We start from the raw sequence: 13000 nt of genomic DNA on the forward strand, positions 1-13000 counted from the left end.
TATTACTCTTTAACAAACTTCATAACGTAATTACAACCAAATCATCAACAATTAATCTAGAAAAAAAAAAGCCTACCCACGAATACGAATATACAAATTATGAAAGGACGAAAGAAAAAGAAAATTGAATATTTGATTCCATCATCTGGGAGCGTAGGAGACGGTGATATCTGTTGGCCGTTTCATATTCGTTGACCATTTTTCCGATTCCAAATAAAGTTGAGATATTTTCCCGGCGACTCTTCCCATCTCCGGCCGATTCACCGGATCATCCTGCACGCATTCCAACGCTAACCGCGTTAATTTCTCCACCACCGTCACAGGAAATGAATCCCCCAATCTCCGATCCATCCACCTCCTCAACCGCCCCTCTACGTCGCTATCTTCGGCGTCGATTGAAGCTTTCGCGGTTTCTATCACCGACGTCCGCTCGAAATCTCCGGTGTGTTTATCGTACCTGTATTTCAACGGCTCCTCGCCGGAAAGAAGCTCCAGCATCATCACTCCGAAGGCGAACACGTCTGATTTCTGAGTGGCGATTCCCGAAGACTGAAACTCCGGCGACATGTAGCCTCTCACTCCTTCGAATCTGAGAGCTCTGCTATCTGATCGCCTGGAACTTCTCGATCCGTCTCTCTCCGGTGACGTTTCGTCTGTTTCCCCGCAGAGTTGCGCGGTGCCGAAGTGGCAGATCTTGGCGTTGAAATTCGGCTCCGTCACGATCACTGCCGAGCTCTTGATGTGATTGTGGACGAGGTTTTCGATCTTCAATCCAGTCTTATTGTGGATGTAATCGAGCCCGTGAGCGAGATCCGTCGCGATTTGGATCCGAGAGGTCCAATTCGATAAAACGGTGAAATTAGGGTTCTTAGGGTTTCTCAAGCAATCGGCGAGGGATGCTCCGTTGACATACTCGTAGACTAGATAGATGTGATCGCCTCCTCCTCCTCCTCCGCCGGAGACAGAGGCGCCGAGTAGATTGATGATGCTTCCGTGGTGGCTCCGGCAGATATCGGAAAGGCGATCCCTAAGCTCATCCTTGGCGATTCTCCGCCTGAACTTCCTCTGGAACACAACAACCTCTCTCCCTCGCAAATTGCAGCGCCACGAGGCTTTAGAGGAGGAGGAAGATAGACGGTGAGCAAGGAAATTGTTGGTGGCGGCACGGATTTCGGCGACGTCGTATATGTGAGGATTCTCCGGTAAGGATTCTCGGAGACTAGCGAGAGATGTTCGGCTTGCGGCTGAAGAAGAAGCACCGGTGGAGGAGGAAACACCAGTTTTGTTGGAATTCGAGGTCGTTGTGGTTGTCGTACCGGTGATGCTCGTTGACGGAGACCGTGTCGGCGGAGCCCGGTGGTGTCTCCCCTGAGATTGACTCGGCCGCGATCGCGTTCGGGTTGGCTCTGAAGCATTGACGCCCATTTTCGTTTTGCACATACAGACAAATTTTTGTGGTTTTAATAACTGAAAAGGAAATTCTATAAAATCAGAGAGAGGTTACGACGAAGAAAAGCGAAGACGGAGACATGCGCATTATAGTCGACGCGGAGACACGCGCATTTTAGCGGATGATGGAAAGTCTGAATTCTCTGGGTTTGCTTTTGTCAGCGCCGATTTATAGAGAAAGAGGTCTCTGATTTTCCAGGTCGAATCTATTGAGAAAATGCGAAGACTTCTCTTTTTAAAAATTAATAAAAGAAAGCTCTTCTAAGTACACACACAAATAATGGTGATGCTAGATCAAACTGTTCACATAATTAGATTCTAGTACTTTTTAACCAATAAAAATCTATTTGTGTTTAGATTGGTTAAAAACTTGAGTTTGGACAGAAGGTGGTAATAACTCCCTTAAACTGGAAATCAAAATATATAATATGGTTCACTTCAAATACTATCCGATCTTGGAATCTCTACATTTCACTGCTGATATGTTTTTTAGTCCCGCTAATAACCCTTGATTATTCGTGTTTAGATTCACACAGTAGAGGACAAAGGGAATTGAGAAACGAATCTATACGATAAGAGGTGACAAATTGGCCACGAGTCGAGGATGTGAAAACAGCGTAGAAATTCTGCAAACAAGTGACGTGAAGGATGACATTGCTTTATGACGATTTTCTCTTTTTGTAACTCTTTATTTATAGTAAATATTTTATAAGTTCACGTGATTGCAATGCCAGATTGGTTCTCTTTGTCGTTTTTCTTTCACCAAATAGAATGGTCTTTTTAGTATCTGTTGAGTAAATCTAGATACATAGAACTGTGTACATTTGGAAAAAAAATAAATAACTAAAACAAAACTTATGATAATTAATATGGAGACAATGTGACAATGACAAGGAGGACCGAGTGTGTGTGTACACGTAATTATTCAGGGACTAAGTCTGAGTATCCATAATTCGTTTAATAATGCTCAACCCTGGACAGGCGGTGGAAACTACCACTCCCGGCGGATGGCCAGTGACCCAAGAATTTCCAATCCGTATGGGAATCCTAATATTCTTGCATGATATTAAGCTATGGCGCTCTGTTATACAAGTAACGCCCATTCGTGAAAGGTGTTAGTGTGATCAAAATTTTTTTATTAGTCGTTCCTTTAATTATCTATTTTAGGTACGTGGGATGTTTTGGGATGCGTAGTTTGACCGAGGAAAAAAGACTAACATTATGACCAGTTAAAATATAGCAACTTCATTGTTCAGCTTCACAATCACTGCCCTTGTGGAGCTTCAATATGTTCCTAATCTTCGGAGTAATAACCTGCCTGTATCGGTAATATATTGTGATCAGTTACTACGTTCAAGTATACATTGACCGTGATTAAGGATATTTTGGATTAATTCAAAGTAAATCCGTAGATACCAAAATTTAAAGTATAACAATATCGGATTTGAATGAGTTATGAGACAATAGGAGAACCGATGTGAAACAAACAAATGATCAACACGGTCATATGAAGTCAACCGCAAATAGTTGTGTTTATTGACAAACACATTTTTGTCTTTCCCTTAATCTACGCCATGTTGATGAATGATGCTGTTGCTATCTAATGTTCTAATTGGGTTCATCTTCCGACAACCTCAGCCAGTACAGACATTTAAGGATCTTAGTAGCAAGAACATATATATATATATATATATTCTTTAGTACAAAGTCAATAGAGAGAATTTAGTGAATGCAATATACAAAAAGCAAGTTATCGTTCTTTTCTCATCACAATTTTTTATTGTTATTTTTCAATTATAAATTATTATACAATATACAAAGCTGTCAAGATTCATATGGATTTCCAGTTAAGGAATTAATCAGTAATAAACAGAGTAAGTCATGTCTGTCAAATTCCACCATACTTGAAATGATGTGAGATTACGAAGATATACATGTATATTCTGATTATTTTGTCTTTTACCTTGCTTTAGTATGTACTTCAAGCGAAATTAAAACTCAGTAAAATTAAGCAAAACCAGCTCACAGACAATTTTAACCAAGGGCGGATTCACGTTCAAGTTAATGGAGTCACATGCTTCGGTTAAAAAAATATACACCACGTCCAGGTATGAGGGGTCAGTGCGAAGGTTTATAAAGGCTTAAGACAAACTTAAAAATTGGAGCTTTTTTCGTTTAAAAAAAAATATAATATAATTTAAAATCATATAAAATATTCAAAAATAAAATCTTAATCTAAAAAAAACTAATTAAAACATAATTTTTCTTCCTTCTTTTTCAATAAACTCTTTCACCAAACTCTCATAATCGAAGTTCCTAACTAATTCTCTTTCTATAAATATGATAACTAGGCCATTCAATTTTAAATCTATTTTTTTTCGTTTTATAAACAAAAATAAAAAAACATTTTATGTAAAAAAAAAACTCACACCAACTTTAAACCACTTAACTACCTCATAAAAAATGGAGGTTCTAAAAAATTTACATATATTAGGGGCTTAAGGTGAAAGCCTTTTTCACTACATGGTAAGCACGGTTCTGTGAGGGGTAAAAACCTCTCTTCAGTCTTCAATCCAGCATCTAGAGTCTGGAGTTTTCACTTTAGTACTTGGCCCCATTTCAATTTTCATCCGTTTTTTTTTTACGTGGAAACATAATTACTTTCCACTCTTCTCATTGTTTTTATACCTTTTACCGCAGTGATAAAATCTTACCAACCAAACTATACATGCTTTGCTCCAGATTCACAAATCACAATCACTGCTCTTGTTAATCTAGGCTGTATAATAAACTTGATGAATCGCATGCGTCTATCAGGATTATTCTGATTGGTTAATTCGATCAATTTCGATTTTACTGACCAGGCAAACACCGCTATTAACATAAAAAATGAATATAATAATTTTGATAGCTTAAGTAACCCTGGCCAATTTTGCCTCTATATGGACCGGATCGAATATCAGGTTTTGATATGATTTTAAAGCTTTAAAATTAGTTCAGATTTAGTCATGATAAAGCTGGGCTAGATCAACATGCAGGTTTTTAGCCGACTACAACAGCTATTCGATGTTTGTTTTTTATAAAGTAGACGCCATAGTTTACTATATGATAATACAATCCAATAATAAAAAGAAACAAGAAAAAGTTGATCTATATAATATACTATTGATATTGAAGGTAAGGAAGAAACGAATGTCTTATGTCTCCTTAACATGATCATCCAACAAACACGGCAATAAATGTAAAATCTTGAAAAACTGGACCCTCTATTATGTTTGGGATTGTTTCTTAGAGTTGTTTTGTAATTTGTAAGCAACGGTAATAACTTTGTTAAGTTGGAATTATTTTTGCATATACCATTTCATACCATAGAAATCTCAGTATCAAGAAGTCTCAAATTTGATTGTTTCTGTGCTAGAAATTAGAAACTATAGATTCCATTCAGTCCCTCAAATTTTTAGCCATAGAGAGCCTCTACAATTTCTATTTTATTTATTAATGATATATATTTTTACTTATTTTTTACTTATATTTTGCTTAATTTTATATTTTTCTTTAAGTTTTTTATATATATAGTTTATGTTTCGTTTATATTTCACCTAATATTTTTTTTAATATCAAAAGATGTTAAGTTATCGATTTTAATCATATTAATTAATATATCTTTACTATGCAACATCAGATATGAATATTTTGTTCATCGTATACGGGTACAAACCATATAAGGCCAAATACACCCACTGAGAATGAGAGAGAGAGTAATTTAGAAGAATACAGCTTTAATACACGCTTACAGAGAGTAATTTAGAGACAGTAGTTAAGAAACAGAGAGTAATTTAGAAGAAGAACTTATCGAATCGGTCTGCTACATTTTCTTTCGCTCAATTTTCTCTTTCTTGTTCTTCAGCAACTCATCTATATCGATGATGTACATGTCCGTGGCTGCTCCGGATATGTAATTGTGATTGTTTCTTAGAGTTTTTTTTGTAATTTCTAGGCAACGGTAATAACTTTGTTGAACTCTAAGTTGAAACTATTTTTACAAATACCGTTTCAAACCATAGAAATTTCAACATCAGAAAGGAATGTAAAAACAAAAACACAATTTTTTTCTTCTAAAAATCATTCGGTTTATTACATAATTCATATATTTTGCTTATCTTTTACTTATCTTTTGCTTAATTTTATATTTTTGTTTATTTATTTATTATATATAATTTTTTGGTTGTTTAGTTTATATATGAGCAAATATTTTTCTAATATCAAAATATATTAAGTTATCGATTTTAATCATATTAATATGGTTATATATCATTACTATGCAATAATTCTTATATTTTGCTTATTTTTTACTTATCTTTTGCTTAATTTTATATTTTTGTTTATTTATTTATTATATATAATTTTTGGGTTGTTTAGTTTATATATAATATAATTTTTTTAATATCAAAAGATGTTAAGTTATCGATTTTAATCATATTAATATGGTTATATATCATTATCATGCAATAATTCTTATATTTTGTTTATCTTTTACTTATGTTTTGTTTAATTTTATATTTTTGTTTATTTATTTATTATATATAGTTTTTTGGTTGTTTAGTTTATATATGACCTAATATTCTTCTAATATCAAAAGATGTTAAGTTATCGATTTTAATCATATCAATATGTTTATATATCATTACTATGCAACATCAGATATTAATATTATGTCTCTTACGTCTTTTGCAAGATCGGCATTGTTCCTGCCAAAGAAGCTGCACCAACAAAAACATAGTTCTGTTATTAATATAAATAAACTTGTTGTCTACTGATGAAAGAGAGAGAGAGCGAAACTTGTGTGTTAAAAAGACACCTGTGGATCAGTTATGATGCCAACCACGAAGAAGAACCCGACAAATTAAGATTATTGCTAGGAACAATTTTTTTAGCTTATTTTTTTGTAATGTTTTTTTTTTAATAAGATTTATCTGCGGTTGTGTTTTATCGTCTATAATGTTTTGATCAACGATATTCACTATATATAATCACAATTCACAAACTACGTTACACAAAACTGAGACGTCTCCCCTTCGTCTAGCTCCATTCATCGTTATAGTTCCATTCACAAAAAAAAAGCGCACGCGAGTGAAAAAAAAAAGTGGTTTATAGGATTAACGCGGAGTAATTGATGTAAGAAATTGTAAAGAGTTCACACTCCAATAACTCACGTATAACCAAACATTTTGAGTAACACCAGTTTAGTTACTCTACAACACTAGATTTTATTAAGAATATACAGAATCCATAAACCAATAAAAGTAGTATCTCTAAAATTTTAAACTCTTGAAAAACTGAACCCTTCAATACGTTTGTGATTGTTTCAGTTGTTTTTTCTTTTTGTAATTTGTAGGCAACGGTAATAATTTGAACTGCAAGTTCAATAACTTTGTTGAACTGCAAGTAGAAATCTCAACATCAAAAAGTCTCAAATTTGATCGTTTATGTGCTAAAAATTAGAAACTACAGATTCCATTCAATCCCAAAAACTCTCAAACAGTTCAACGTCTATAGATGAAGACGCCTAAGAGAATGAAACCGATTCCGATAATCAAGGTTTTGTCTAAACCGGATTTTGGCTTAGGGGTCCAAGGGATGCAGGGCCTCCACACAGTGTCTTTTCCAGGAATATCCATGAGGGAGATTCCTTTAACTGCCAACAACTCTCTAATCTTATCGCTTCTCTTGAAATCTTTATTCTTTCTTGCAATTCTTCTTTCTTCTATCTTCTGCAAAATCTCCTCTTCTCCCAATCCTGCCCTTGTTAGTGCCTTCTGTTTCATCTCTTTCAACAACTCGGCATAGCTTAATGCCGTGAGCAAGCCAAGCACATCAAGAACTTCCCTCACTGCTTTCTCAACTTCCACCAGTGACACAACCAACGAAATCCGCTGCTTCTTCTGCATTTTCTTGAGCTTGGTGATTGAAACGTTGATGAATTTCATCGCGTCTTGGAAAGCACCCGTGAGTATAGGAGATGAGTTCAAGTCGTCTGACATTTTCGCTTCAAACTCGCTCTTCACTTTCTTGATTACGTCTCTGGCTTCAGAAGTCTGTTCAGCCTTTCCGTTATCGTCTTTTAATGCCTCTTGATATGGAGACAGAGCTTCAACAAGATCTTGTAATGTCTATACAAAGAAGAAAAGATATCAGGGTTATTATGGTTCGAAACATATTACAGTTTTGATTTAAAGAGAGCCAAGCAAATCAAATTTGGGAAGACCTGCACCTGATAAATATAATATAAAGAATCTGACGAACTCTCTAGCTGTGACTTAGAATAGTTCAGAGGAGACCGGTAATGTGCACTCATCAAGAAGTGCCTCAGAGCCAGAGGATGGTACTCAGCCGTGATCTACACAGATTCAACAGTTCTGCATTAGCCACGAGAACACACAAAGAAAACTCAGTTGATCATAGTATTGGAACAAGTAAAGAAACATACTTGTCTAATCGTTTTAAAGTTTTTCTTTGATTTTGCCATCTTCTCTTCATTGATAGTGACATGCCCGTTATGCAACCAGAAGTTCACACCACTGTTTTCACAAGCAGCACATGTCTGGGCAATCTCATTTTCATGGTGCGGGAATTTCAGATCGATACCACCACCATGAATGTCAAATCTCGGAGACAGGTAATGACCGCTCATTGCGCTGCACTCGATATGCCATCCTGGTCTTCCTGGACCCCAGGGGCTCTCCCAACTTGGTTCACCAGGTTTTGCAGCCTGCATAAATTTCCATTCACCATTAACTCCAAAGGCACTCAAGAGAAGAATTCAACAAAATAGATTTTTTTACTTGTCAGACCTTCCATAACGCAAAGTCAGCAGGATTGCGTTTCCTTGGATCAACAGCAACTCGCTTACCAGCTTGGGTATGATCCAGAAGTTGGCCAGATAACTGACCGTAACTCGGTGACTTATCAACCGAGAAAAACACATCACCAGCCACTACATACCCACATTCGTTCTCAATGATCTGTAGCAAGGAAGCATGCATTTGGATGATTAAAAACATTACTGAGAATTACAGCCAAGAATATTGAAGGAAACGAGAATAAGAAGAAGGAAGAAAGCAGAGACCTTTTCTATCATCTTGACAATGTGATCCATATGGTCACTGACACGAGGCTGGTGGGTTGGAAGGAGGCACTGAAGAGCAGCCATATCTACAAGATACTCCTCGCAAAAACGATTGCTCAAATCCAAAGGGTTCTCCCCACACTCGTTAGCTCTTTTGATCACCTGAACAGTTTCCAGTTTTCAGATGTTAGAGTGTTCTGAACCAAACTATGAAAAAGGAAAAGAGAATGGAACAACGTTTTCCGGGAAAATACAAGTGTAATTATAGCTTTCAAGAAGAATAAGACAAGGAAAAAATCTCGTACCTTGTCATCAACATCTGTGAAATTACGGACATAAGTAACTTCATAACCCAAATGCATTAAGTATCTGCACAACAAGTAGAGGTACAGAGATAAACCCTAAACCTCTTCGATTCCAAAATCTCCAGATTGGTTAAATGTTATGAAATTAGAGAAGAATCTTACGATAGGCAAACAAAAGAATGCTCAATTCTAAACTTGATAAAACTTAGCGTTAAGGTCACAGATTTTAAGAATGCAGAAACACCAAATTTCAAACCTCAGAGATCTAAAACAGATTCCATTACAAAACAACCATTCCTAGAGCAAAATCGATAAGTATAAGAGATTGATAAGAGAACCTGTAAAGGACGTCAAAGGCAACAGAGGCGCGAGCGTGGCCGATATGGCTGAGGTCATAGGCGGTAATGCCGCAGACATACATTCCGATCTGACCAGGGTTTATCGGAATCAACACTTGCTTCTGTTGCTTCATCGTATTATGCAACTTCAATTCTACCTTCTCTGCCTCCATCTCTGACCAAATCGATTATCCTAATCGCTCTCTCTCGGTTCCAGAATTTCACGTCGTCAGGGAGAAGAAATATTTACGGCCCCTTCTTAAACCTTCCCATCTTTTACTTTCCTTTTTTTTTTCTAATTCGTTGACTAATTTAATCGTAACCTAATAAACCTTCTTTAATTCATTTTTGTTTACTTTCTGTTTTTTCATTTATTTATTCGTTGACTAAGATTTGTGCACAAAAGGAAAAAAAAATTTTGTCGACTAATATTTAATTTTAAGGCTTTTCATTTACATTTTTAGACTTATGGCCAAGGCTCAGTTTTCTCCATCAAAAGCTTTAGCCTCTTGTGTTAAAAGTTAAAACCATGGCTAAGTTTACACACACACAAAAAAAAAAATGCAGACATTAACAGAACAACATAGCTGTCTGGGCAATTGCTTCGAGTGTTTTAACGCATCGAGAGTAGTTTCTTCCTCAAAAGATTTTGGATTCCGCATATTATCTTCTGTACAAGTACTTGGATAGTGGAAAGCTGAGGCTTCTCGCAACCTATATACAAAATCAGAGAAAACACAACATTATATACATTGTTAAATAAAAATATTATTGTAAACACAACACTGTAGACCGAAGGGATTTTAACGTTTTAAGCATTTATTTTTGCAAAACAATATATAGATTGTTAAATAAAAATATTATTTTACTTTTAAGTTTTGTTACAACACACACCATTATATATGAGTCCTAATCATCTACAATTAGGATTTTGACCAGGACCACCATAGTAAAAGAAAGTCCCCCAAACAAAATGATTGCCAAGAGCGAGATTGTAACAATTCTGTTCTCGCGTAATAGGATGTGCACCCACTGGTTGTTGCGGAAGATCATTTTCATTAATGATCTCAACATTTCTAAAATAACTAGCTTTTTGATATCCCTCTTGTGCGAAACGCCCACTTCCCATATGTGTCTCTGTGTGTTGAGATTTATCCTTATTTGTTATTTCGCCTCCGAACTGTATACTATTTGCACCTATTGATAAAGTATTAAATAATTTAGAAGGCCAATACCCTACAAGTGTATGGTCACTAAATTTCAACCACCAATGCCCTGAATGAGAGTCCTATAATAACATGACATATTTCATTATTAGTTTATAAAAAAACCATAATTTTTTTTTGTTAAATTCATATGATGAAAAGTTGCACAAATTATATATACCTTCCATATTATTGTGGGAAATTCATATTGTTGACCATTCAAGGTAGAAATATCTTTTACAGGCACACCTAAGGCAAATCCTTGGTTGACAAGAACAAAGCCTGGACAATCAAGATTGTAGCAACCTGTTTTCTTGTAATCATCTCTCTATTTTCATATTACCAAACAATACACACAAAAATTTACATATGTTATTCCATATTTTGAAAAGATAAAAAAAGAAAAAAATAAAATAAGGTAATGAAATTAAAACTTACAGTCCAATAAATAAAATAGTGAGGGTTAAAATCACCATATTTATTTGGGTACACCTAGTTAATAATAATGAGAGCCATAAATAAGAAGAAAAATTATATATATATATATATATTGGTGTAATTGCAAAAACAAATTAAAACCTGCCAACCAGCTTCAATAGTGTTAGTTCTTTCACCAGCTTCAGCGACAACCCATATTTGTGCGAGGCTGAACTCGTTTTGCTTTACAAAAGGTTTCCACACATTTATACGCGCTCTCGCTCCATTAAACTTTCCATCCACATTAACCACGGCATGCTGTATATGAACATACACATTAAAAATTATAAATAAACATACACACACACATATATATATATATATACATATGATATATTTATGCACCTCATGTTTTGTAGTTAGATTTTGTTGTTGGGGATGAGGAATGTTGTAAGGAAACTTTTTTCGGTATATTTCAATTGATCCTGCTCGTAAAATATCTTCTTTTTTCGTTCTTCTTATTGGAATACTATTTTTGGGGCATCTCCCTTTAATGCTCCAGCTTTGAGTCACCATACTTGATTGTTCTTTGGTGTTCAAGGATATATTGTTCCATCCTTTTGGGTAATAACTTGGCCTCATCTTCAACATAACAATTTTAAGAAAAAAAAAAGCATGTCAAACATAAAACAAAATTGATAACCCAAATGCAGTTAGTTAAATCATTAATTTTTCTTTTTTTAGTGTTGCTGGATCCAAATTTTTAATCTAGTGCTACTTTAAAGAAAAAAAAAATATTTATGATTTGTAGATCTATCAAAAAGTATTATCAAATGATTTTGTGTAACTAAGAAAAATAACTAAAAAAGCTTCATGAACCTGAATGGTGTGATTTTTGAATAAAGGATGGTCATAAATTGGATGATTTTTGATATGAACACAATCTATTATATATCCATCTCCACTCTACACATAATTAAAAAAAGTATACAATTAGGAATTGAAAGCAAACAAAAATGAAAAACAGTGTACGTAGTTAAATGTAATTTTCATGTTAGTCCACAAATTTAATAACCTTGATGGATTTAAGAGGAGGTTTATTGAGTGTTCTCAAAAGTCGATCTATTTCGACATCACAGGTAGCGAAGAACTCACTTCCAGTCACTATCATTGCTATAATTACAATGTTAAGCACAACTAATCTAGCTTTTATCCGCCCGATCATGACTAAAAGTATCCAAGTTGTTTTGATATTTTGTGTGTGCTTTCGGTTCTTTGGATTTATTGATGATTAGTTTAAATGCTTTATATATAACAAAAAAGGTCATGGACAATAAAAATGTACAGATCTATGCACTAAAATTTTGATACTCCACTCTTTTATTAAAAATTTTAAGCGAAATGAAATAAATTTGAACGATATGATACATTAAGTTTCTCCAATTATGCATATCAGTAACTGTAACTTTAAATCAACTTTTTCACTTCAGACATATACAAAGACAATAAAGATGGTCATATAGATTTTCCAAATGTAGAAAAAAGGGTAGCACTGGTAATTAAATATTATAATGATGATATATGGAGGTCACCAAAATTTGGTAAACGTATATCCAATAATGTCACAGACAATGAAAATGCACATATATGTGTATCACGTACTTTTTGAATCGATCTTTTTCCATTTTAAATGTATACAAAGCCAATTACGTATACCAAATGCATCACGAGAACACACCACCATTACCATTACGTATTTTTATTCATCGTATACGAATACAAACCATATAAGGCCAAATACACACACTGAGAGTGAGAGAGAGTAATTTAGAAGAATACATCCTTAATACACGCTTATAGAGAGAGAGACAGAGAGTAATTTAGAAAAGGAATTTATCGAATCAGCCTCTACATTTTCTTTCGCTCAGTTTTCTCCCTCTCGTTCTTCAGCAACTCATGATCGATATCAATGATGTACATGTCCGTGGCGGCTCCGGCCCATCACGGGCAAATTTCCTGCAGAAACTAAAACCAAACAAAAAAAACATGTTACTGATGAGAAGAGAGAGAAAAAGCTACATACGGATCAGATACGATATAGACAACACGAAGAACAAGAACACAGTACATTTTTTTCTTTATATGTTTTTTTGATCGCCG

General features: G+C 34.8%; 3 protein-coding genes across 3 annotated transcripts; all 3 read right to left on the reverse strand.

The window, feature by feature from the left end:
• On the reverse strand, nucleotides 1–1685 carry LOC18019904 (lysM domain receptor-like kinase 3). The gene has a single exon (XM_006402841.2). The coding sequence runs from the start codon at nucleotides 1438–1440 to the stop codon at nucleotides 142–144; it is 1299 nt and encodes a 432-aa protein (XP_006402904.1). The 5' UTR covers nucleotides 1441–1685; the 3' UTR covers nucleotides 1–141.
• Nucleotides 1686–6894: 5209 nt separating this feature from the next.
• Nucleotides 6895–9452, reverse strand: LOC18019905 (cysteine--tRNA ligase 2, cytoplasmic). The gene is made up of 7 exons (XM_006402842.2): nucleotides 9219–9452; nucleotides 8881–8944; nucleotides 8576–8737; nucleotides 8301–8471; nucleotides 7937–8218; nucleotides 7721–7846; nucleotides 6895–7619 (listed from the first exon to the last, which is right to left on the reverse strand). Exons 1-7 carry the CDS (start codon nucleotides 9389–9391, stop codon nucleotides 6993–6995), a joined length of 1605 nt encoding a protein of 534 aa, XP_006402905.1. The 5' UTR covers nucleotides 9392–9452; the 3' UTR covers nucleotides 6895–6992.
• Nucleotides 9453–10131: 679 nt separating this feature from the next.
• Nucleotides 10132–12065, reverse strand: LOC18019906. Its single transcript, XM_006402843.1, has 7 exons — nucleotides 11916–12065; nucleotides 11720–11806; nucleotides 11246–11482; nucleotides 11003–11158; nucleotides 10862–10915; nucleotides 10605–10751; nucleotides 10132–10506 (listed from the first exon to the last, which is right to left on the reverse strand). The coding sequence occupies exons 1-7, from the start codon at nucleotides 12063–12065 to the stop codon at nucleotides 10132–10134; spliced, it is 1206 nt and encodes a 401-aa protein (XP_006402906.1).
• Between the last annotated feature and the right edge of the window lie 935 nt (nucleotides 12066–13000).

The sequence above is a fragment of the Eutrema salsugineum genome, unplaced genomic scaffold (assembly GCF_000478725.1).
Source record: "Eutrema salsugineum unplaced genomic scaffold, Eutsalg1_0 scaffold_19, whole genome shotgun sequence".
Taxonomy (NCBI): domain Eukaryota; kingdom Viridiplantae; phylum Streptophyta; class Magnoliopsida; order Brassicales; family Brassicaceae; genus Eutrema; species Eutrema salsugineum.